General features: G+C 33.8%; 3 protein-coding genes across 3 annotated transcripts; 2 read left to right on the top strand and 1 right to left on the bottom strand.

Annotated features, from left to right (window-relative positions):
- Positions 1-850: 850 nt before the first annotated feature.
- LOC134272855 (uncharacterized) lies at positions 851-6,726 on the top strand. The gene is made up of 3 exons (XM_062755022.1): positions 851-1,179; positions 5,572-5,772; positions 6,332-6,726. Exons 1-3 carry the CDS (start codon positions 864-866, stop codon positions 6,571-6,573), a joined length of 759 nt encoding a protein of 252 aa, XP_062611006.1. The 5' UTR covers positions 851-863; the 3' UTR covers positions 6,574-6,726.
- A 1,300-nt stretch (positions 6,727-8,026) lies between these two features.
- Positions 8,027-17,575, top strand: LOC134272854 (uncharacterized). The gene is made up of 3 exons (XM_062755021.1): positions 8,027-8,399; positions 16,268-16,489; positions 17,052-17,575. The coding sequence occupies exons 1-3, from the start codon at positions 8,051-8,053 to the stop codon at positions 17,294-17,296; spliced, it is 816 nt and encodes a 271-aa protein (XP_062611005.1). The 5' UTR covers positions 8,027-8,050; the 3' UTR covers positions 17,297-17,575.
- Positions 17,576-20,368: 2,793 nt separating this feature from the next.
- On the bottom strand, positions 20,369-26,474 carry LOC134272863 (protein adenylyltransferase SelO, mitochondrial-like). The gene is made up of 13 exons (XM_062755030.1): positions 26,005-26,474; positions 25,361-25,499; positions 24,946-25,091; positions 24,588-24,711; positions 23,962-24,077; positions 23,633-23,736; positions 23,240-23,409; positions 22,979-23,013; positions 22,683-22,883; positions 22,483-22,603; positions 21,928-22,085; positions 21,608-21,753; positions 20,369-21,118 (listed from the first exon to the last, which is right to left on the bottom strand). Exons 1-13 carry the CDS (start codon positions 26,442-26,444, stop codon positions 20,997-20,999), a joined length of 2,022 nt encoding a protein of 673 aa, XP_062611014.1. The 5' UTR covers positions 26,445-26,474; the 3' UTR covers positions 20,369-20,996.
- Between the last annotated feature and the right edge of the window lie 110 nt (positions 26,475-26,584).

Below are 26,584 nucleotides of genomic sequence, written 5' to 3'. Positions count from 1 at the left end.
CCTTTACATTTTGTTAATAGCAATGCAGTTGTTTCATAATAAATTACAGAAAAAAATATTAGTTTTAATTTTTTATTTGATTTTCATTATCTATTCTGTAAATAAATATTTTTTTCAACTGGCGACAGATGAAGATGAATTGATACATTTTTTAATACACATAAAAAGTAGATTTCTGACAAGGAAGACCAAAATCATGTAAATTTTAGTTATATACTAATACCTATATTATAACAATTCTGAAGATAATATTTGAACCTTTACGAATATAAATATATGCGTATGCAAAAAAAAAACTCTATATATTATTTGCTTTATTGGTAGATTCTTTCTCTACTTTTCTGAAACGAAACATCATGAAATTTCAAGTACTTTGATGCATCTAATACAATTTAATCACATCCACTTCAACACATTTTGCTTCACTAATAGGGATTTTTGCTATTTCGTTAACAACCATTTCAACACATTTTGCTTTACAAATGGGTTTTTACTATTACGGTAACAACAAAGTACTGTCTGATTTTTTTCTGGTTTGTATCAACCTGGACAATCTATAGATTTTGCCGGATACTCTTATTTATGGTAATACTTGTTTGGCTTGATTATTATCTCATTACTTCAACTGAGAAAAAAACTGAATACGAATTCTCATTGGTTTACAGAATCTTCCATCTGACTGTTAATTGACCTGGCAAATATACAATTACGAGACATTAGTTCCCAACATGGCATTAATGAATTTGTTATGATTGCAATCCCCCCAAAAAGATCAATTCGAAAACAAAAAATAATCGAACCAGGCATAATATTTGGAGTGTTTCCTCTTTCTGCTCTATATCATTCATAAGAACGCATTAGAAATGGGAGGATGGCACTGTATTTTATTCTATATCATTATTACACTTTACACACAATCCGAAGCCGAATCAAGAGTTCTCAGAGGTTTTCAAGATTCAAACATGAAGAACAGAGTCTTTTCAGCACATCCTATCAGTTCGTCTATAAAAAGAAGTAAAATACAATGTGTCGATGCGTGTTCAATGGTGGAAAACTGTCGATCCTTACTTTATAATAGTGTTACACGGATTTGTAAACTTTATGACCAAGATTTCACGAAAGAAGATGCCCTTCCTTACGAATTCGAAGAAAATTTGGATTATTTCTACATTATTAGAGGTAAACTCATGTCGTTGTTTTTCTATTGGGGATATGTCATTTCAGTGAAAAATTTTCATGATAAAAATTGTTAATTAGCAATCTTTTTTAAATAACGAGGAATTTTAAAAGAGAAAACACTTTTCAAAGCATATCATTTAAAATATTTTGATATGAAGGGCACCATTTACCATTCAAAAAGCAGTTATTTCAGCGAAAAATATACGGAAAGCATGAATAGAATATCATAAATTATAACTTGTATCGCTGTAAAACCCATACCAGGGAATTTAAAAAAAACATCATCAACAACAAAAACAAACAAACAAACCAAACAAACAAAAATAAATTTAAGTCTCTATATTTTAATGTTTTACGAACTTTTCTGCCCTCGTTTATTGCCTTCGGGTCGTGGTTGAATTTTTAGAAATTAATTCTTTGTTATAGTCCCTTCCACCCAAATCTTTTAGACGTGTGAGGATAGGGGAATAAAATCTGAGAAGAACAGAGCGTATTATTACCACGTAATATTCTTTGAAACTGGTAATTCCAACTCTTATGTTGGCTTTCCCAACTTTAATCTTGCCTTTTTCTCAAATTGAAAGTTAATAGTTCCAATTTCAGTCTTGGCTTTTCTCAAATTTAAAGTTGATAATTTCCAACTTCAATCTTGGCTTTTCTAAGTTTAATGGAAAAGCCAAGATTAAAATTGGAATTGTCAAGATTAAATTTGGAAAGCCAAGATTAAAGTTTGGAAAGCCAAGGTTAACGTCTGGAAAGTCAAAATTAAAGTTGGAATTACCTTTAAAGTTAGAAAATACAACTTTAAAGTTAAAAAAGCCCCAAGATTGAAGTTTGAATTTCGAACTTTAAAGTTGAAAAAGCCAACTTTATATAGCTGTATACCTGTAGCTCGGTGGTCTTAAAAAATTGGATGGACGACCAGAGTTATCTAATTTACACATAATAAAAATAAATCGAGTAACATCGCATTTTGTGTGCAATAAATAATATCTTTTTTCAATGGGTGGCACTGTAGCTGTCTGGTCGTCCATCCCAATTTCTTTTCAGACGAAGCGAACTGATCTGCGACTAACTCTAAACCTTGCGGGTAAGGATTAGAACAAAATGTACACTACCTGAGGATGCATCTATGTTAATATTACTAATAATGATGGCTTTGCCATTCTTGAGAAAAGATTTTTAAAAGATTTTTTCTATAAATTTCTATGTAAAACTTTGATCCTCGTTAGGACCCTTTCCTACCCCTGGGGGTCATGATTTGAATAAAATTGAATCTACACCGCCAGAGGATGCCTAACGATATGAATATCAACAATCATGACTTTGCTGTTCTTGAGAAGAACATTTTAAAAGACTTTTTAAAATATATTTCTATGTAAAACTTTAATTGGAACTTTAATGGCCCCACCCTATCCCCAGGGGTCCGGATTTTAAATAACTTGATTGTACACCACCTGAGGATGCTATGATATAAAATAAGACCAATCATACTTTGCTTTGTAAATACCTATCCAAACATTTGATCGCCCATTGTGGCCCCCCTACCCCCCCCCCCCCCCCCCGGATTCATCATTTGAACAAACTTATATCTACACCACCTGAGGATGATTCCAAATGAGTTTCATCTTCCGTGTCCCAATGGTTGTTGAGATGAAGATTTTTAAAGATTTTCCCCATATATTCCTATCTCAAATTTTGATCGGCCATGGTGGCCCCACCAACCCTAAGGGTCATGATTTGAACAAACCTGAATCTACAGACTTTACTTGGGTTTCATCTTCCTTGGCTCATTGATTCTTGAGAAGGAGATTTTTTCCACTAGTTTTTTTATTATCTCCCCTTTGAAGAGGGCGTGGCCCTTAATTTGAACAAACTTGAATCCACTATACCTACATGTAAAAATACTTTATACCAAGTTTGGTTGAAATCGGCCCAGTAGTTCTTGAGAAGAAGATGAAAAATGTGAAAAGTTTACAACGACGCCAACAACAACACCAACAACGACAACGACAGACAACGGACACATTTTGTAAAAAAAATTGCTCATTTGAGCCCTCCGCTCAGGTGAGCTAAAAAGTATTTCGTGGCACTCGTAGTCTAGTTTCCTTATGTCTAAAACATGAGCGCTTGGTTTTGTGAGTCTTCAGAATGCATATGGAGACGTCAACATTTGCCGTTGGAGAGTTGCAAAGCCAACATGAGCGCTTAGGTTTTGCGGCATGGCCACATGGGACCTCGGTTCATTCGGAAGACTGGTGTCCACATCCCACAATGGTCTACGAACCCGCGACAACATTTGCACGACTCCAGCTCTAACCACTGCGTCAGGCATGCGATTCAGGAGAATGTATTTTGAGGATTATGTATTTTTCTATAAGCGTGGCTGAATACCCTCATTTAAATAAAGATTTTAAAAATCGCTGAAAAAAGACCAAAAGGCCAAATTCTTTGTCAGGGAAAGGACACAGCTCCGTATGAAACCAAGTTCGCACCTATCATTTCGTTCTTAACCTGTAATTTGGCATTATTCAGAATCAGTTTTAATTTTTTTTTTATATAGATGCATGATAATACAGTTAATTTTCTTTTATAGATGCATGATAGTACAGTCTATTTTACATATTCGAAGATTAGATTTCCTCCATTATGGTACTTTTTAAATAATGTTATCATCAAAACATTTGTAGATAGAGATGGTATTTCTGAATGTTTGGGTACATAGATAGCTGGCATCTTGCTTTAAATTTCTCAGGTATTTGTCTCCTTGCTATTATTAGCGTGAGAATAAAAACCCTGTTGCCTGACAATGACAGGTCGCCAGGAAAATAAAATATCTCCACTGACAGGCCTCTTTGAAACAAATGGACACAGTATTTATAGCACATCCCGTTTCTTAATGCAGCAAGATTCTTTGAATAATTGCTAAAACGGTGTCATATCGAACACTTTACAATTCATTAATCTGTGGGTCTCTTTTCTCATCGTTGGCTCTATCCGTTTTCAAGCGAGCTTAGAATGACACAAACAAAAGCCTTGGACACATGAATTGGATCAACTGGTTCGTCGTTATTGGAAGTTAAGGAAGAACATCTCCATAATCAAATAAACGCATTGAAAAGATATTAAATTGCAAATCGGATCTGGACTGGTATTGACTGCGCTTATCAGGGCCAGAAATGATGATAAAAAAGAATGACTTTAATGCCCCGATTCCAGGTTTTTTTTTTCTTCTAAAGACACATTTATCGATGTTCTGTGTTACCTTTGACTTGAGATGACGAAATGGGCCTTTGAATGATGCACAGGTGATGAGGTCTGAAAAGATAGATATTGGTTTCCGTTTTTACTAATCCTTGGTCTCTTATTCTAAATATTGATTAAACATTAAGATCATGATGTAACCATGTCAAGGATACGAGTTTTATAACAAAATACTGTTTAAAACTTAAAGAAATAAAACAGATTATCAACACTTTGCGAGAATGCAGCAGTAATGATTTATTTTGTGTCCTCGGTTTTGACCAGAGAAGGTCGTCATCAAAACCCTGAAAAAAATACTGTTTTTAAATAGATTTAGATTTGCAGTGTTAAAAATTCCACAGACCGCAAAGTTTTAAAAGCAGAATCAGAGTTGCTAGAGTCATATTTTGTACATTTAGACCCCACCCCACCCTCAAACCCTGAAAAAAGCCAAGAAAAAACATTTGTTATGTTTCATTATGGGGCAACAACAATGTCCATTTAAAGGATAATTATACATGTATTTGCTTATATTGAAACTAGTGGTAAAAAACTGTAGATATAACTATTTAAGTGAGACCTTATTTTCAAGAGATTTTCATTGGGTATTTACTATTTTAAAAAGTTCCCTCCAAGAAAAGGTGTACTTCCGACTGTCAAACGAAGAAAAAAGTTTACAGATATATATTTCATAAATGAATACCAAAATAATAATAAATAGGAACAGGGTTAATACGATATTTTCAAGAGTAATGAAAAACAAATATCATTAATGAAATATAATACATATAAAAATTTAACGAAAAATCACAGGCACTTGTTTCGGGAATAAAATTTAACCTATAGTATAATAATAACATACTTGTGTTTTTATTATACTATGGGTCAAAAGTTTATTACAGAAACAAGTGCCTGTGCGACAAACATTTAGATTTTATTTAATAATTCTTTTTTGGACTTCTTGATCCCACTAGCGTTATACTGTGCAATATTTGATATGTTCATACGGTAACATCACTATATGTGCCAAAAATGGTCTCTACAGTTATCAATTTTATGCAATGCATACATTATTATATTGCAGTACATGTTTTGAACCGTTATGATATAATTATTTAATTCAAAATAAACGTATGTTTCATTTATTAGTTCCAGATGGATCCATTACTAAAGCAGAATGCGATAAGCAGCCTGACTTCCGGTACATTTATTTGCTGGACTTCTGCATTAAATTTTTCTCCGAAGATGAGAGTTACGATGGAGCTAAGGAAAAATGTAAAACATTTCACGGCGGAAACCTGGTGAAAATTGACAGAAAACTAAAGCAGCAAGAAGTTGAAGATTACTTAGGTATGGCTCCTTGTTGTTTTTCCCAATACTTGGAATTTTTTTTTAGAATACATATTCGTTTGTTGTTTTCTTTTAGATACCTTTTTCAATGTGCTTTTTTCGAAGGAAAGAAATTCGATCCCTATAAAAGATTATTTTAGGTCACAAATCAACAAGATATCCTTACGGGCTTCTACAATGTAGACACTTAATATATACAGATGTACCGGTATAACCCTTTCATAGATTAATTCTATATGTCGTCTTCAAAGATAAGTATAAGTTTAACGTGCACAAAAACCGAGGTCGATTTATGCATCTCAGACTGTGAAGTCGAAATTTGTACATCTATCAACTACTTGGTACATTAAATTTGCCTTTGACGATTTGACTTAAACTCAACAAAAAAAAAAAAAAAGATTGTGCTTAAAAAAATTGCACGTTTCTGACAGAATGTTAAGTTTTTGAATATCAGCAATTTCAACTATCAAAAAATAATGACACAACTAAATTCACCTTTGGACTCTACAGTTAGCCATTTCACATGCTTGAATTTGAACAGTTGTGGTCATTTTAACAGATACAGTGTCCCATAGTCTTGACTCAGATGAACAGATACGTATCGCAGGCTACCACTCCATGGACAACGAATGGGTTTATGACGACAACCAAAAACTGACTTATTTTAACTGGAACACGGAGAGAGATCAGCCTGATGGACAGACGAGCCTCGCTCTGAAAAAGACCAGTTCCGGTTACAAATGGCATGATGTTTCAGACAGTAGAGATCTTACGTTCATCTGTGAAATCAGCGCGCAATAGAAATCGGCATCGATCTCTTGGAAGCACAATTTGTAATGATTTCTGTACTGAATGCAGGGAAAAATGAAGGTGTTCTTTTCCAGAAAAATCAAAAGAATTTTACATGTACATGTATACACTAAGTAAGCTTCATATAGACAAAGTTGCACAAGAAATCACATGTAGTTTTTATGTTCATTTTTAAAATAAACTGTTTTAAAACATAATCGAAGATGTAGCCTTATCTTTTGCTTGATATTAGAGAACAATAATCACAGGCATGATTTGCTGAGTACATCTACCCCCTCTCCTCTCAAGGCAAATGATTAAGGTGATATGTCTGAAATTGCAAACACGACTTTTGTCTGAAATTGCAAAGCACGACTTTTGTCTGAAATGCAAAGCTCACATAACATAACATAACATAACATAACATAAGATAAGATAAGATAAGATAAGATAAGATAAGATAAGATAAGATAACATAACATAACATAACATAACATGACTTGTATGACTTGTCTGAAGTTGGAGAGCACGACTTTGATCTGAAATTGCAAAGCACGACTTTTGTCTGTTACTACAACAATGACATTCTTTGGAATTCAGCTACACAAAAACGGTGCAGACGAATGTTATAAAATTTTCAGAGAATGAAAATCAAAGGTAGAGAAATAATATAGCTAATTTTCATGTTATGTTTTCGGACACTTTCAAAATCCATGCAAACCCGTGACCTACGTTAAGACTTTTTTTTCTGAAATTGCAGAATACGACTCTGCTCCGAAAATGCAAAACATGACTTTAGTCGGAAATTGTAAAATACAACTTGATCTGAAATTGTATTTTTAGCACTACTTTTGTCTGAAATTGCAAAGCATGACCTTTGTCTTAAAAGGCAAATCACGACTCTTGACTTATTGCAATGTACGACTTCGATTGTCTGAAATTGCAAAACACGACCAGTTTTAGTCTTTTTACTTCTATCGAATTTGTGAGTCATATTTCCAGCAGGTATTTTTATTCTTCGCGTCTAAAGCCAATCAAAGCAAGATGAAACAAAATAAAGATGCACAATAAACAAAGCAAATACGTGTTTTGCATATAAGTACAAGTTAACATAATTAAGAACAGAGTATTATATACATGTACTTCATTAAATCCACATGTATATCTTTAATATATTACCTTCATGTATTAATATACAAAGGTGAACAAAGAAAATGTATGATGTTGTTTTTTGGGGATGATTGAATGATTTGGATTCCACTATTGACATTGATTACATTATTTTGCCAAAGATACAATACAATCAATAACAAATATGAATATTGCCATCTAAATGTAGTTTGGGTGTTTAAGTAAAATTAACATATCTTCAAATTAGCTCCAGTGTAAATATTGGTCTTCCGTGGCGTCAAATAAACAGAATATTGGCATTTTGGTAAGTTTGTATCATTTCTGCAATATGAAGTCACTTCTATCATTTTCTATCTCTATGTCGGACGAAATTCATTATAAAAAAGTCATGAAAGGGTTTGGATGGCTTCTATTCCTCGTGCATTACAATGGAATTACTGGCAGCATAGCCACATTTATGTTTAAACAAAAGGCTGTCAAAGTGAATGATATCTTGGACCTTCGACCTTACTTTCCTGGAAAGTCTTCCCGAAGTCCTATCGAGTGTAGCCGATCCTGCTCCAGTATCGAGGGGTGTATTTCACTGATTTACGATAAAGACTCGCATGAGTGTAGAATCTTCAAATCCGACATTGCCGAGAGAAAGCGAGAGGAGTCGCGAGATTTTGACAAGAAGACACAGTGGGTGTACTATCACATAATCAAAGGTATGGTTATCAAAAGTATGATAATGTTTCCAAGAAGTTTAAAAGAATACTGGTCACTCGGCCTTGGAAATATGGGTACTTTTTATATAATGTGTGTTGATTGATTAGTTGTTTAACGTCCCATTCAAGTTTTTTTACTCCTACAAATAAAGGTCACCAATTTCATGTCAAGGGCATCCTTTTTAGTTAAATGGACAGGACCCTCCTTTTCCTATGCACCCCACTTCCATGTTTTTTAATACATATAATTTGATATGATTTTCTTTATTTTTTAATCTCTTACTATACGTACTTAATCTACACGTTCTTGATAAAAAAAATCACATTGAAATCCGACACATTACCTCTCTTTATGTAATATTTATAGGGGTAATGAATATTATTAGAATTTGCATGTGCCTCGGCTTTTAAGGTGATTTTTAGCTGTATCACATGTCTTATAATCTTCATTATGTTCATAGATAATTCATATTTAGAATATAATAAAATGCAGTCTTAGTTCATGAATTTTTTATGTCTACTGAATGGAACATCCCCCCTTTACCCCCCCCCCCTCCCCCTCCCAAGCAACTAAATCACATACACACCGACTTTATTTTTCTCTTCTGAATACCACATGTACCAGTATACCCTAAAACATTTTAAAAAATATGTTGACCCCCGTCTTCTCCATAACTTAACAGAATGACTTGGGATTTAAAAAAAAAAACTCTATAATTGATTGGTCCAATAAACAACCAATTAACACACCATTCAGAAAGATCCGTAAAGGCTGCAATTTTACACCAGAGACGATTTAGTGAACACTTAATCGCCAGTCGAGTAAACCAAAAACTAGTAATACATTTTAAATTGTTTATGGCCGGAAAAATGTTTGCCAACGATAAAAGGAATTAGAATCATTTAGTGACTTGTTTACTAATTTCGTAGACTTTTATAATTTAGTTTTATATTCACTCTCATGTCATATAATTAAATTACGGTTAAATAGTATTTACAACCTACATGTGAATAATCATGTAGGTTTATATCATTTACAAAGTCTTTTTTTAAACATTACCAATAAAAGTTAAATTGCAAAACAATTTTAAACTGAAAATCTGACACATGTATGTAATGTATGAAAGATACTGGAAGCGCCCATGGCATTATTTAGTGCATCAGTTACTTTACTCTTAATGTAAACGTTTTTTTTTTCTATGCGTATCTCTCTCCCTTTGTAGCATTGCAAATTTCTATGGTTTGTTTCGTGATTATAAATAAACAGGTATGCTTCTTTGGAAAATTAATTTTTCAAGAATGTTTAAAATCATAATTAAAAATCATTGGTTGTGATTTAGTTTGGATCTAACTAACCAGAACCGTGAATTTTGGCGATAAAAGTTATGCCAGACTTAAAACACTTTTACTTTTTGATAATGTTTTTGTATATAGATTTTTCTACGACGAATAAATGACAAAATGTCGTAAAGCAGAAAAAAAAGAAAAGAAAGAGAGGGTAAGAAAGAGGGAGAAAGTTGTGTGTAAGAAAATATGCTGGGAGAGGAGACATGGGTGAGGGAAAAAAGAAAGGGACACTTTTCTCTCTCTTTTTACCTGCCTTACATTTCTATGTCTCCTTGACTCTCTACTCCTGTTTGGAGTGGGGAGATACTCCTAGTTGGAGTGGGGAGAAGATAGCTCTCTCATACTCCACACACTCTCTCTATCTCTCAGAGAATGTGGGGAGAGAGAGGAGAGAGTGTGGGGAGAGAGAGGAGAGAGTGTGGGGAGAGAGAGAGAGAGGAGAGTGAGTGTGGGGAGAGAGAGAGAGAGGAGAGTGAGTGTGGGGAGAGAGGAGGAGAGTGAGTGTGGGGAGAGAGAGTGAGTGTGGGGAGAGAGAGAGAGGAGAGTGAGTGTGGGGAGAGAGAGAGAGAGGAGAGAGACTGTGGGGAGAGAGAGAGAGGAGAGAGAGTGTGTGGGAGAGAGAGAGAGAGAGAGAGAGAGAGAGAGTGTGTGGGGAGAGAGAGGAGAGAGAGTGTGGGGAGAGAGAGAGGAGAGAGAGAGTGTGGGGAGAGAGAGAGGGTGTAGAGAGCCTGTGTGGGAAGAGAGAGAGTTTGGGAGAGAGAGGATGTGGGAGGGATAGAATGTGCGAAGAGAGAGTGTGGAGAGGGAGTGGGAAGAGGAGGAGAGAGAGTGGGGTGTGCTACATTTCTATGTTTATTTACATTTATATACTGTTGTACAATTATTCCAAAAGATTTTTTTTCGTATATTTTACTGTGAATAATACAAGAATTTTCATCGATTGCTAATTTCGTACCCTGTTGAAATGGAGGATATTAATTTCGGTCTTTCTGACCGCCCGTCTTTCTTTCCGTCCGTCTTTAGTTCTGACAAAAGGTCAAAAGTCAATGTCATAAATTAAAAAATTCTGTCTATTTCAACAGTTTCGTTTATGCATGAGATTTCGATTAACCTTTGAGCTTTTGCAATGATATTTTATACCACAACTCTCGATATGGCTTTAAAAAGACATATATTAAATTTGAGGTAAAAAATCAAAGGTCAAGGTCATAAAGTGATACATTTTATGTACATGTGTGTGTGAAAGTTTCATTTCCGGGCGATATCTCAAGAATCTTTTGAGTTTTTGTAATTAGTTTTTATACCATTACTCCCTCTGTCCCCCTACCACCCTACTGTCCGTCCCTCCGTTCGGCTGTATTTCCGTCTGTCTGCAACACTACTATAAAAAGTATCATTTCCAAGCAATACCTCGAGAAGTCTTTGAACTTCGATTAAATTCTACTTGAAAACTTCCTTGAAAATGAGCTAAAGAAGAGTCACGCCTATTAATTTTAAAGTCAAAAGGTTTAGTAGAGGGTAGACTAGACACACTTTTTTTGCAAAATTTTGACAATGTAGAAGGTAATATTAACATGTATACGATATGCATGCGACCTACTGCTAGTATGGAACGCCGTAACTGCCTTATGTGCAGAACTTGCATTATATGATGGTACTTTGTCATTATATGATCGTACTTTGTCATTATATGATGGTATTTTGTCATTATATGATGGTAATTTGTCATTATATGCTGGTACTTTGTCATTATATGAGGGTATTTTGTCATTATATGCTACTACTTTTCATTATACTACTTTTCATTATACTACTTTTCTTTATACTACTTTTCATTATACTACTTTTCTTTTTACTACTTTTCTTTATACTACTTTTCATTATACTACTTTTCTTTATACTACTTTTCATTAAACTACTTTTCATTATACTACTTTTCTTTATACTACTTTTCATTATACTTCTTTTCTATATACTACTTTTCATTATACTACTTTTCATTATATGCTACTTTTCGTTATTATTTGTAGTCTCGATCATCCAGACGCTTGTCTCTATAACACAAATTCGCTGTTCCTAGACTGGCACGTAATCGGCGCGAAACCACCCTACACCTCGCGGAACAGCGTAGATGCAGATTGCACAACAGTATTAAATTCTGCTGTGTATTCTTATCAAAAATGCGCAAGTTTGAGTAGGTGTAATTAATTCAAAACAAACTTCTGAGAAATTTTATTTACAGATCTTCTAAAACCATTCTTTATAAAGATTTTAGTACCAAAAATACAAAGCCATCCAGCAAGGCAAGCAAGTTTGTTTCGGTCGAAGTCGAGCAGGTGTTTGAAAATCTAGTCTAGGGCCTAATCACTCCCCACTCTTGACAGTATATAGAAAAATCACGCACTAAATATTAATAAATCTGGTCAATGCAGGAAGTTTACATGTTGTTTTTCATAAAAAAAATTCAGCTCCAGTCTCGTATCAAAATGCCAGAATCGGAAGGGAAGATTCCGGGATTATTCTGCGTCAGCCATGATTTGACGTGAACCCAAGTGAAATACTGTTACGACACCTAGACTTGCTTGCCTGTCTGATCCTCGATTTCGTACTGCCAGTCTAGGAACAGCGAATTTGTGTTAAAAAGACAAGCGTCTGGATGATCGAGACTACAAATAATGAAGAAAAAGTATAATGAAAAGTAGTATACAGAAAAGTAGTATAATGAAAAGTAGTACAAGTAACAGCTTTTTAAAAAGCTTGCCTGACTAAATCAATCAATTTATCTGCATGAAGAGTGATAACCCTTTTGAGCAATACTTTGTGGGTTTAAAAAATATCCTAACTTTATATTTTGAGAACCCTATGTAATTGAAATCTTGATATTACTGAACTTGTAGAAGAATCATCTCCACACTGCATACTAAAGAACTTTGTAGTTGAAGGGGGGGGGGTGTCTGCAAGTGGAGTGATCTGCCCTTGGATCTAAATTGATTTCAAGCTACATTGTAACACATATTATAAAATCTGTTGTCAAATCACGCATTGTGAACATTTTAAAAGATGGATATAATTAAAAACACATTTTGTTGGAGTGTATTTTCTCCTCTGAAGTAAACAGTAGTAATGTGTGTTCATTATTTTTTTTTCTTAAAAGGGAAGGGTGATGACACTATCATATAATACATGATATATTGAGAATGAAATAAGTAAATTCAATAGTTAGGCTTTGTAGAAAGAAATATCCAAGATTATTCACTACTTTTTTATTTATCGTGTGCATCTGAACAAAGACATATAATAGACCATGCATCTGGAGACGATGGCTTGAACTGCGTTGTTTATTTTTATTGGACTCGTCCATTTATGGAATAAACCAACCGCGGGATCGGTAAACAAATTAGAAACATCATTTCTTTAGTGTTACATGTCCATATACCATGTATACTGATGTATACGATATGTTGTTTTAAAAAATGGAATAAAACTTGTAGATAGAATTTCTGGTTAAAAGGACAAACTTTATTTAATTCCATGGAAGTTAGCACACCCATTCATACAATAGAACAATCCAAGGAAAAGGCGCGAAGATAGCTCACTAGTGACATTTGGCGCGGAAAGAGCGATTCACCCTTTTCGTAGAATATAAATGGACTCATCCAGTAGTATAGAAATGCAGAAAAAAGGATATACGGACATGTTGAAACGGCAAATCATATGGAATAATCTGTTCCATGCAAAAAGATTAAAGGAAGTAAACACTGCAGTATTTCGCATCAGTAATATCTTTCTTTTTTCTGAAGACTGTTTCTTTTAAAATGCAGGTAAAGAATTCCAATGTAAATCAGCTTGCACAAAATCTAGCTCTTTAGATATGGTCGCACATTTTCGGATCTTGGAAATATCAATCCTTATACTGCCGGATGCCGTGACGTCAGGCAATAATGAAAAGTAGTTTAATGAAAAGTAGTATAAAGAAAAGTAGTATAATGAAAAGTAGTACACGTATAAAGAAAAGTAGTAAAATGAAAAATAGTATAATGAAAAGTAGTATTAATGAAAAGTAGTAGCATATAATGACAAAATACCATAATATAATGACAAAGTACCAGCATATAATGACAAAATATCATCATATAATGACAAAGTACCATCATATAATGACAAAATACCATCATATAATGACAAAGTACAAGCATATAATGCAAGTTCTGCACATAAGGCAGTTACGGCGTTCCATACTATTGCTTGGATTTAATTCATTGCTATAAGTTCGTCGATGACCGAGGCGAAAGATTCTCGCACTGGAAATAAAAATTTGAAAATAATTCTCGCTTCGCATGCGAAAGGCGCCGGTTCGAATGCCAGTTGAGCCTTTTTTATCAATAACTAAATGATAGTATTTATATAGCATGAAAGGAATGAAGATAACGAACAGTACAAAAGTACATAAAACAATACAAAACAGGAGCAGAGCAAACACGGATCTCCAAAACATCAGAGGTACATGTAGGCTCAGCATCTGAAAAAGTTATGACGCATGAAGGATACTGCATGGTGCTAATGTCAATTCAAACTTTTCCATTGTACTGAAAAGTCATGAAATCAGATGGATTTTTTCCGTCATTTCCTGATCATGACAAGGAGCACACGGCGGGTGTGACCGGTCGGCAGGGGATGCTCACTCCTCCATGGCACCTGATCCCACCTCTGATGTTTCGGAGGTCCATGTTTGCTCTGCTCCTATTTTGTATTGTTTAATGGACTTTGAGATTGAATACTGTTCGTTAACTCCATATCCTTATGAAGAATATTTTTTAGGGATGCCAAAATATTAATTTTCCTTAGTCGAACATTCGATTGCATTATTCGAACGATAGTCGACTATTCACAACATTTCTTTATTTTTTTTATAGAACAGTGTTTTTGAAATCTTATTAATTAAAATAAATTGGAAAATTGAAATGGGGAATTGTCAACACAATCTATCCACACCTCTGATGAAAATGTTAAATACTGTTTGTTCAATTAACATGATTAATGTTGCCAAGCATATATCAAAATGTCTTTTATGTAAGATTATTGTTTTAATAATTATCGAACTTTAAAACTTCACAGCTATGCAAATATTGTGTGTTCCTAAGCATTTGAAATTCCTAGAGTTTATAAATACATAATTGGTACAAGTCAATTAAATATTTTTCATAGTCCAGTATAGCGTTGCATAATTTACTACGTGCCAAAAAAAAAAGTCAGTGATTGAGAAATAATAATCTCGGTATGTAATTACTGTATTTTCCATATGTACAATGTGGAAAATTATTTATATACTGTGACTGTGTTTGAGCTCTTATTCGTCTGAGGGCATACCCAAAAAGCTGTATAGTTTGAGGGAGAACCCTTTTTCAATTTTGAGATGAAAATTTCATTATCACCCCCTTTTCTTCCATTCATTTGATATTCGAATGTTGTTTCATTATTCGATCGTCGGCCCATTCGACTGATAGTCGATTAGTCGACCATTCGTTGACATCCCTAACATTTTTAAATTCAAAGTAAATTTAGAGAGATTTAGATTGTGTTTTGAATACTTTTGACCTGATACCAGAAGAAACAACTACACTATTATTTTTTAAAGAATGTAAAGCTTTATCATTAATCATCGGACCTCGAAGAGAGATTTCACTTTTAAAAAGTTTTCACATTTAATTGATAGCTTTTATTGTCAGGGGTAAACAAGTTTTGAAGACCTGAGTTATTACCTTATTTAACAATTCAAAAAAAGATGCCGCGCCAAAGACATTTGTATCTTGGAAGTATTTGATCGCGAAATATATCGGGGGCTGAAAGTATAACGAAGTCCATTATGATTATAAATGTTTTGGAACACTGAATATTCATTTGTCTTCTTTATGTGTTGATTTAATTTCCTTTACTCTAAAATTTAAATTCTTTGAGGATTGTGCGTGTGTGTGTTTTTTAGTTGATAAATAAAGTTTATGTTGAGTATAATTATGTTTTATTACTAGCACGGTGTAATGGATGCGATAAATAATAGATATGCATGGAAACTAAAACGATAAATAAGTCATCCGAGTAACCGGGTACCCTGGTACTCGATCGGACGATTAATCGAATAACAGGTTACTAAAAATCGTCCGATTTGACACTATACATAATAATATTAATATACAGAATTGCAAAATTAACCATAATGATAATTTAGAATTTACAAAGTAAGATTAATCCAAAATTTTGTCAATTTCTTTGTTAATTTCGAATTTTTACCACATCCAAAACTCATTTGTACTCACATTTTTCAAAATCTATGTTGAACTACCAGACTCAGGCTCTTAAGAAGAGGGATCGCTATATACTTTCAAGTTGTGGAACTATTAACTACCAAAAAAAAAAAAAAAATTCATCAGATGTTATAACGTTGTTATTGAGGGGGCACGATCATATAATAACCATGTTTTTTATTGCGTACTATTTAACAACTTTCTATTTTTTCCCTTTTTCAGAGTGCGGTTCTGACGAAACTTTTTGCCCTCAGGAGTACTCATTTACACCAGATCTGTGTTTCTGTTTTCAATATTTTCCGGGTAAACTGAACCATGTAGCTTCTACACTGAATTGTCGAGCAAACAGCGCCATGGCATCCGGCAATGTGAATAGAAAGGCAAACCTTGTCAGAATTGACAGTCCGGCCAAACAGTGGAGAGTTGAGGACTACCTACGATCTAGTAAGTACAAAAATGCTAATGTAACACGCTTACTTATATAATTAGCAAAATGTTTTAGTGCAATTCTCTGTCATCCTTGGACTTTCGGTAAGACGTGGAATTCTCGGCGAGCGCTACGTAATTAGCATCTCTTAAATGACGAAATCACAGATTCTCATTGGTTAAGAATTAATATTGAAACCAGGAACTTTAACTTGTTGTTGACAACGAGGAGACGACTTGAGCCCCCCCTTTTTTTGCCGTACGAGACGCTGTTATCGGGTATTTGCTAAACTCGTTGACATTCGCCCGAATTTCTATCCCATGCATATTTCAACAGTGAACGAAAGCTTTGTAAATTTCAGAAGCTAATTATGAAACGTCGAGAATATCACGCCTTACTGAAAGTCCAAGGTTAACAGAGAATTATACTAAATTTGAAAAGAAATATCAAACTAAACGTTTTAGTTAATTTCAAAGAGGTACTTGGAGGCATGCAGGTGCCATTTAGAAGAGATGCACAAACTTGCCAAAGAAATTAGAAGTAATGAATTTTGCAAAAGGATATTTAATCTTATTTCAGTAGATATCAAAACCTCCGAGGGATTTGTCTTCATCCAGGGAGAAAAGGAGGGAGACACATGGTACTACAGTGACACGAAAACATCTCTGAAGTACACAAACTGGGCCGAGGGCGAGGGAACCACCGAAGAAAAACCACATATCGCACTGTCAGTCACCAATTTCTCCTGGTATAGCAAAGACAACGAGTCGGAGTACCCACAACTTTGCGAGATTCCTCCGCCAGACTATTTATTTGTTCCCTAACAGGAGTCACGTGCCATCGTTCTTGCAATGGTTTGGGATATGTGCTGTAAATCACTTTTTATTAGCGACAAAATTATTTTTGTGTATTTTCACGAGACTTTTTGCTCGCCAAACTCTCTCGGGAAAATAAGATATCAGCAAAATTTGGTTTTCCACATTAGATACAGTGATCGGCAAATCGTTGAACGTGCTAAGGTATTTTTGAAATATGTTTCATTTTACAATGTCGTATAGTAAGACTTTAATTGCCTAAGGAGGACTTCTGTAAAGGATAAGATATGTTAAAGGGTTTTTATCACGCATAAGAAATTTCTTAAAAATTATACACTATTATATACTTGGAACATATAATTATCGTTAAATTATAAAATAATGTTTTAAACTGTCGTATTAAAGCCATAATACGTCCGTAATGTAGGGTCTTCAGATTGAAAATCTCCACTAATTAGATAGGGGTCACGTGGTACTGAAACGTCATAGGTGTCAATGGGCAATTAGACCTCGTAAAGCGTATCGTAAGAAAACATCTACCGTATAGATATTTGCATGAAATAAAAAGAATACACCACTATGTTGGAAGAAATTTTGATATTGACAATATAACATTGGCTATGGATGCTAAGTCTTATATGTATTAACTTCTACAACAGAAAAATAAACAAAAAACATACCGTGAAAGGAGGATAGGGCATTGAAGACGAAGCCGTTAATGACAACTCCTGACTTCGACTGAATAGATCGGATTATTAACCTTTGACTTCTTAAATAATTATAAAAATGGTCGTTATACGTTTTCTTTCTTCGTTATTGTAATAAATTATACATAAACAGATCTTGTGCATCTTCTATCTGTTCCAGCAATGAACATCATTTGATAGAAAGGCCACTTCGATCTTCAATGGCGCCGTGCGCCATTACGAACTTCACAACACATAGACTAGTGCATGATGTGTGTGTCGGACTTTAAAAATGCCTTTTGATAAATTATTAGTTTTTGAAAAATACTATTTCCATCAAATAGATATTTTATATAATGCAGAAAAATTGTGATCGTACTTTAACGAATGCTCTGAATGGAGACAAATCCAGGCACCGACCAAGTCCCTGGCAAGTAAAAAAACTTCCTAAAACCTTTCCTGTGCTGATTTTTCATCCAAACGCCACAAATTATATCTAATTATCTATCAATTAACCAATTATCATTTATTTAATTGCTAGTAAGGTTTTAAAACGAAGCCATTGAGTTGTTTTGTAAACACAATAAGTACTTCGCTTGACCAGGACTGACACCTATGACGTCAGAGCAATGGCGCGCAACATCGGCGATCAAAATATGCATATTGAGAAATTTAAACTTTGAATCGCTGAAACACCCAAAATATTAATTTTCTAACCAAAAAAATTTGATGTACGATTTTAATAGCGTATAAACCTTGTTATATCAAAAAATCATGAAGCATGATAAAAACCCTTTAAGTTATAATAGATCTAGAGAATCTTTGAAATTCCCCCAAGGAAATGATGGCTATCCCAACAAACTGAGTCTCCGCTGCATTTGATCTGGTTTGATTTAATCAGAACTGTTTTAAGAACAGCCATGCTTTGGTCAGTCGAAGACTATCTCCCTCAGTTTGATTATCCCGCAATACTAACGTAATTTTCCCTTCATTTAGATGTTATTTAAACATTCTTTATCCCAAGAAAATGGAGGAATAGTAATATGGATGTTTTCTGCAAGAATCTCTCAGCCAAACTCTTTTTTTTCTTATACATGTACAATGTATAAGAAAAAAAAGAGTTTGGCTGAGAGACCTTCTACTCGTCTTCTCCTTGTTCTGAATGAGGTTAAATGAGTACATGTAAATTAAAAAGTTTTTCAAAAGATATAATTATTTCAAGTTGATCTCTCAATAACTAAAATCCATAAGTCTAGAATTTGTTTTATGCATATTTTTTTTTCAAAGTGCGTTATGTGTTTCCATGATTAAAATGTTTTGTACACTCTTAACGCACTTTGAAAAAAAAATTTAAAGTGCGTTGAGTATGTCCCAAATTTAACGCACTTTGAATTTTTTTTTTCAAAGTGCATTGATTTTGTCCCAATTTTAACGCACTTTGAAAATTATTTCAAAGTGCGTTGCCAAAGAGCTCTGTTGATTGTATAGTAGTATTGCATTAGTTCTTCGATAATCATCTAGTTTGCATTTTTAAATACTTTTTTCTTAACTTTTTTAAGATCAATCAAGTAATGCTGATTGTTTCCATTTTCTTTACACGATGTTTCTTTAACATAATTTGTAATTGTTGTTAATAGAATACTAGAATAAACTTGTGATTGTTCGTAATAAAATATTAGAATAACGTTTTTAAACACCAGTAGTTTGTTAGTTTTAAATGCTGAAAGAAATCATATAAAAGCATTTTTGACGTGTTACTCAGAGGGACAATTTTAAGATATTTGATAGAATGAGAATTATATTGCTTGTGTGTCTTTGAGATGAAGAACAACTTAAGGAGGGCGCAATGTGTCACTGAGGTTTGAGCTATAAGAACCATGATCATCAGCCTTAATAACCAAGTGGTTAAATCACCTGACTTGTAATGCAGAGGTTATTGGTTTGATTCCTGGTCCAACCATTAATTTTCTCCCTTCCTGTAACTAGTACAATGAAATACAACAGAATTTTTTTCTTAATTATAATTTAAATAACAAGTTATCTTACACAATACATCCTGGACATATTAACAATATGAGAAAGCATATTCATGTACAAGTTTTTTTTTCTTCATATCGTTAAATATCATCTGTATCAAAGTAGCTTGTTTCCGAAAATCTAACACCATTCTGAATAAATCAACAAAAATTATAAGGTTCTCAAAAAAAATTAAAAGCTTGCTCCAACAGTATGTCTAATGACCATTAATATAACCAATTAAAGCTTTAATTTTTGCCGTTTCGAAAATATATTTTTCCCCGATATATTTCATGAAGAGAAATAAAAATAGACATAGTTAAAGTCACTTTTGACTCAACATAGAATCAATAAAGTTAAAAAAAACATTATTTGTAATAATACAACAAAAATGTTCTTTATCGAATTTAATAATCCAAGGCTACAATTATACATGACTATAAAATTCAAGTTTTGAATACCTATTAACTAAGGTTGAATTCAGAACTATCATAAACAAAGAAATGCTGCATTTCTTTAGATCATGTAATATCTGTATCCCTGAATCTGTTAATACCACACAGAACTGACTGCCTGTTCCTAACTAATTAATAAAATCACTGCTGTGAAGTCTCATTACAAATAACCATTGTGGAAGACATGTTTACACAGCCATTGAATTACACACAAGTTCATTAAGTTCTCATAAATGTCATATTCGGAGGTGCGGGCCATATTCAATATTGAGGAATAATAACAAATTCGGACACAATCCCATGAAAATGGGAATATCAATAAACTGATATTGAAGAATTCTAATTCTGATCACTAATGTTGAAAGATGCCCAATAATTTTGAAAAGTTTTAGGAATAGTGATTTGTGAGTATTGAATCATCAGTTTCTCACCATAACTACCACTGTTTATACATATAATTATCTGAATTAAATCAGATTTTATATAATGTGACAATAATTAATTCACAGTCCAGTCTTGAGGAACAGGCAGATTCTGTGTGGTTTACGAGGATCATGTAACCCTCAGGTCAGCTGACCACAAAGGTGGCTTATCATCGTAAAACTGTCCTACAAATGTTCTTGGTAAATCACCACTGGAATCAACTTCTTCCTCAGTTGCCCCTTTGGAAGCTTCTGTAAGAATATACATGTAAATCTTTTGTAAGAAATAAGCATAAAATACTGAAAATCTATGTTATTTCCTATTTACGAATGATTTTACAAGGTGCCTAGCCTCTTGGCTTATCAATAATTATTTCAAATTCCAATCTCTCCCAACAAACCCGGACTCTACTTACTCCAGCATGCTACAGGTTCACGGCGAGATTCTTTTGACTTGGTGCCGCGTAACGATAAGGAACACAGAGACATTAACCAAGGCTCTTACTAGTAGGAGTATGACTCTACTGTGCTATTTGAAAGTCTGAATTGTTTTTACACAAAGATTGTTGAAGATGAGGGGATATAAATCAGATATACTTGGTTAGCAAAGATATCTAAGTTAGTAATATTTTCAATATCCTCTATAAATCTGAAAATCTTCTTTGGTGAACTGAATATTTTGGACAATTTTGTACTACAAGGGTTGAACTGAATGAAATTCCAGAGTTAGCACTTTCTTACCCATTGGTTTCTGAAGGAGACTCTCCAGATTTGTTTCATCACTGTATGGTGTTTCCAAAACCTTCAGCACTCGACGCACCTCTGAAAAATCTCCCTTTTCAGCTGCGTCTATTGCATTCTGGGCTATGTAGTTCCTGAGAATAAACCTGAAAACCAAGTAACAGTTATCAAGGCTTGAGGCATTTTTGGAGGAGTATTTTTTGTCTAAGTGCTTTAAACCTCTATAGAAACACAATCTATTTATTCTCCATTTGAAAATACAAGGATCACTTTTAAGTCAATGTACTTAAAAATACATGTAAATTCAAAAAAATTCTGACCTTGGGTTCGTAGAGTTCATGACCTCTTTTCTCTTCTGATTGGCTGCCTCTAAGTCAGTAACTCCCTCTGCTTCCTCCTTCAGTCTGTCAGTATATGTTTTAAACCAGCTAGTCCAAAGATCTGTGTTCTCTTTCTTCTTATCCTCTTCAGTAATTTTCTGTAATAAAATTAAATGAGAGCTAAACAAATTTAAAATGATTATCTTATCTTAATTACTGTATACAGGGTTATTTTCGCTCCATGTTATTTTCGTCCTTTTGCACTTACTAACAATTTTGCCCCGTTTTAAATTTCGCTCAGTCACAGTTCTGTCTAAGAATTTTTACTGTGTTCTTTTAATTTGCCTCATTTTAAATTCGCCTACTTGTGACAAAGGCGAAAGGGGCAAAAAGTAAAACGCGGGCGAAAATTTCCATGTATATAGTATATTTTCTTTTAATAGATAAAGCTGCTTTTTGTGTAATAAAAAGAGGTTTTATAATTAACATTTTGATTCAGATAAATCTATAGTGTGTATATATTATCAAATGGATTTAAAGAGAATCTTTTTATACCTCTAATTCCTTATATTTTTCAAGCCTTTCTATTTCTTGGGTAAAGGCAGAAAAACCTCTTCCTAGTGAAGGTGCAATTTGAGGATTTGATTCCATCAACATCAGAATCATCTGAAACTGCCTGAAAAAAACAAAAAGGTACATAAACACATTTCTTTATAATTTTTTAAAAATATTTCCCCCAATTTTTCTGTGCCTACCTTGGATTCATTCTTGGTCTATAATCTTTCTTCAGCTCCTCTACAGTTGAACACTGGGTAAGAATGTACTGAATAACCTCCTGTAATTTATCTTCAAAATCAGGAGAGCCAGGTAAAGGGAGGCGACTCAGACAGCGAAAGCAGTTGGTGAAATCAGCACCAGTCTTCTGCATTGTGTCCAGAAAAGTTCCCGTCAACTTCCTTTTTATGAAAATTTAAATCAATCAATAAATAAAATAATGAAGTGAATCACAGACACCTGGTAATTACCAATTAGTAAGAATTAAAAGTCTTACCCATCTTCTTCATCTGCTTTGTTGATCAACCCAAACTATAAGTGATCGATCAATATACAGTCATTTATAAGTAATATATGTACTTATAATTTTGTGCTTATTAGTTTCAAGGAATTACTGTTGTATTGTATTGTGTATAACACTTTTATAAAATCATCAAAAAATGCTGATTACAGAAACTATCACTAAATAAAATTAATTGCCTTTTAAAATAGGACATAATTCATTTTAGACTACTCCAAAAAAGCTTAATTTTGAGACCTTTTTCCTCATTTTCTTTGTGTAGTAATCGCTATACTCTTCATCAAATATCTTGGTTTCTGGAATTGTCCTTGCTAAAGGTACCACTCCCTGAATGGCCTCTGCAAACTTCTTTAAGTTCCACTTACAAATCTGGGGTTGTTTTATGTATGTGTATCTTCCACCATCATCTGTATTACAAACACCATATGGAAGAGGTTACCATTTGTCAAAGATACATGTAGATGAAAATTTATTAACACAGTTGCTAGACTCCATTTTAACTGTACATTATAACACTGTCAGTTCTCATGCATATTTAAATTTGAATGTGTTTACTTTGTATATACATGTACATGATGTAGCTATATTTTGTATTACAGTGTACAATAAATGTATGTGAACTTGCATTACCTGAGGCATTACAAATGAAGTTTGGGTCGTATTTGTCCATAAAACCAAATGGACCATAATCAATGGTCACTCCCACAATACTCATGTTGTCTGTGTTCAGAACTCTGCAGTTAAAAAAACACTATTGGTATATAAATGCTAAATAAAAACTTCATTTAAAAATCATTAATAATCTTTTTTAATAATTTGCAGTGTTTTGTCTTTTTGCTGCCTTCAAAATATAACATTCTTTCAAAAAACAAAGTCTTAAAATCTTGCATTATTGTGCACATGCAACCATGTGATAAATGTGAATTATAAAATGACGTTCTGAGGACAGGTGTCCTTACCCATGGCACCAGCCCACACTCTGCCAGTCTGCTACTAGTCTTGCAGTCCTTCTTGTGAGTTCTTTGAAGAATTCTACATAGGCTGTTGTTTTGTCAGAGCTGTGAGCACTCCATATCTAAGGAACAAATGTCATTCATAAGATTTATAAATATATACCGTATATACTCGCCTATAAGTCGGATTTTTGGGAGTTAATTTCGTGTCCAAAACTCTATGTTCGACTTATAGGCGAGCTTTGAAATGAATGGTATTATATGAGGTCAGTCCTATGATATATAAGCTTATAAAATACAACCGACTTATAGGCGGACCGACTTATAGGCGAGTATATACGGTATATATAATATAATTTTAAAATATTCAAACACATTAAAATTTTCAGGGCCCGGTATCAAATTTTTAAAAAATTTCGATAAAAAATTATTTCAGATTTGTTGATATGTAAATTTATTGGCTACATGTTGCATTCATTTTTAATATTTTCAAAATTTATAATATTTGTTTTAAACCGAAATTTCTACATTTTTCATTTAGTTGTGATGTGCTTGTTTGAATCTATAGGACATAAGGTAGATAAAAAACTGTCCATAGACAAATAATAGAGGTATATTTTTCATAGTCTTACCTCAGGATAAAATGTCTGGACAATATAATCTAACATCTGGGTCAGGATATCGTTTCTCCCAACACTTGGCCCCTTCCTCCCTGTTTCTGAATCTGTTGGTTTGAAAATCTCAAATGACCCAAACCTAATAAAACAAATAACATCTCATAAATGAAAAAGTACAACATTTTCAACATCTACAACATTATCAGGGAATCATAAATATTAAAATAAACATCTGCAATATCATGTAATTTAAAATGTTTTTTCCTTCATGTATATGCAAGATATTTACATACAAAAAATCATTCTTAGGAACTAGCTCTGACAGCAATTGATACAATGTACTAAGTTAATGCATCAATGAAAAAAAGCAGACCTGAGGAATGTAGGAGCGATTCTGAGCACTACTGAGCATCTCTCCTGTATTGGGTTTCCATCGTAAAATATATCCCTGATCACTCTGGTGTCCGATGTGACACAAGTTCCTGCTCTTGTTGTGGAAATTCCTAAGTGATAGATGGCCTGAAATGAATCGTGCATATCAGCAGTTTATGAATAAAGAATACCAAATTTATTTAATAACATGCACTCATTGATAAATGTATAACTGTACCTGAACATACTTTTGTTCCAATACAATGTTATTTAAAAAAAATTTATGCTTCTGTGAAGCATTAATAAAACGCATACTGTTGTGGCAACAATAATAACATTGAGCTGTGTGCACAGGAATAATTCTTTATTATTAACACATATCCTTCCACTCAGCTGATTTTGAGTGACAGAATTACCTCACTACACAGGAACTCCCTGATAGTACTACGAAGTACCTTCCTACCATCAGCGGAACGAGAATATGGAGTCAGTCCTGAACCCTTAAACTGCATCTCCCATCTCTCTCCAGATTTGTTAATAATCTCACCAAGATACCTATAAGACGATAAAATTTATGTAAAGAGAAATTCTTAATCATATAATGTTGACTGAACAGTGAGATATCCCAAACTTTTGCATATTTTGCATGAATGTTTATGTGTATATTCAACACAGAAAGGGAGAGAATGTGATGATGGAAGCAGACCAGGATTGTAACCTGAGGCCAATTCAACAGAGCGAGAGCTTGCAATCATGACTATATGAAGTGAAGGGAATTTTGGCGAGCACTCCCTAACGTTCGATATCGCTCTGTTGAACATGCCCCTGGCCCCCTGAAAATGTGCTCTACCAATTATGAGCTATCTAGTTATTAATAAACAATCCAATTCAATGTCATATGATGTAACATCTCATTCTTTAATGATTCCCCATGGATTTTACGAGTCAATCAAAATAATATGGAGCATATATTCTACAATTTCATGTATTTTTGTAAACATGTATCTAAAAACACATTTCTATTCACATAAACACTGATTTTGACAGTTGTACTACTCACATTGCAGCTCCATCTCCCAGCTGTCCTGAGAAATACCCAAACTGGTGACCACAGTAGCAATGTGCCGCAGTATCACTGCCAGGCAACTGTTTGTTTCCACTGAAGAACTCTGCGAAGTCTTCCCTCTCTGTTTGTGCAGAGTCCAGATCAATGAGTGATAATGCAGGGACTGATGCTGCCACCAACTGTGGGTTGGATACCGGTGTCGGTTTTACCTTCGAGAAGCACGCACCTGAAACTTGTCGAATATAGTTTTCTTTTTCTGGGTCGATGGGAAGGGACCGAAGAGCTAAATTGTCAAAATTTAGAGACTCTAAAGTTACAGATGTCATTCCTTCATGTATATGTAACTTTCTAAGTACCGCAGTCCCCACTGTTAACAAAGAAACCCGTCTTAGATTAACAAGACGGTGGCTGAGTGTCCTAAATATTTTTATCATGTCATGTTTCGTAAAACGTAAATACAATCGGACTCGGTATTTCGATGAGAAAAACATTCCAATCCCGATTTAAATTTAATTTGCAACACAACTTCGCCAAACTGGTAAGATGATACTACGGTCTGATTGAATGCTTATAA

This window comes from Saccostrea cucullata, unplaced genomic scaffold (genome assembly GCF_032062105.1).
Source record: "Saccostrea cucullata isolate Sc308-1 unplaced genomic scaffold, CSIRO_AGI_Scuc_v1 ctg996, whole genome shotgun sequence".
NCBI lineage: Eukaryota > Metazoa > Mollusca > Bivalvia > Ostreida > Ostreidae > Saccostrea > Saccostrea cuccullata.
Note: the sequence above shows the minus strand (reverse complement) of the source record. Positions and strands in the feature narration are given on the sequence as shown.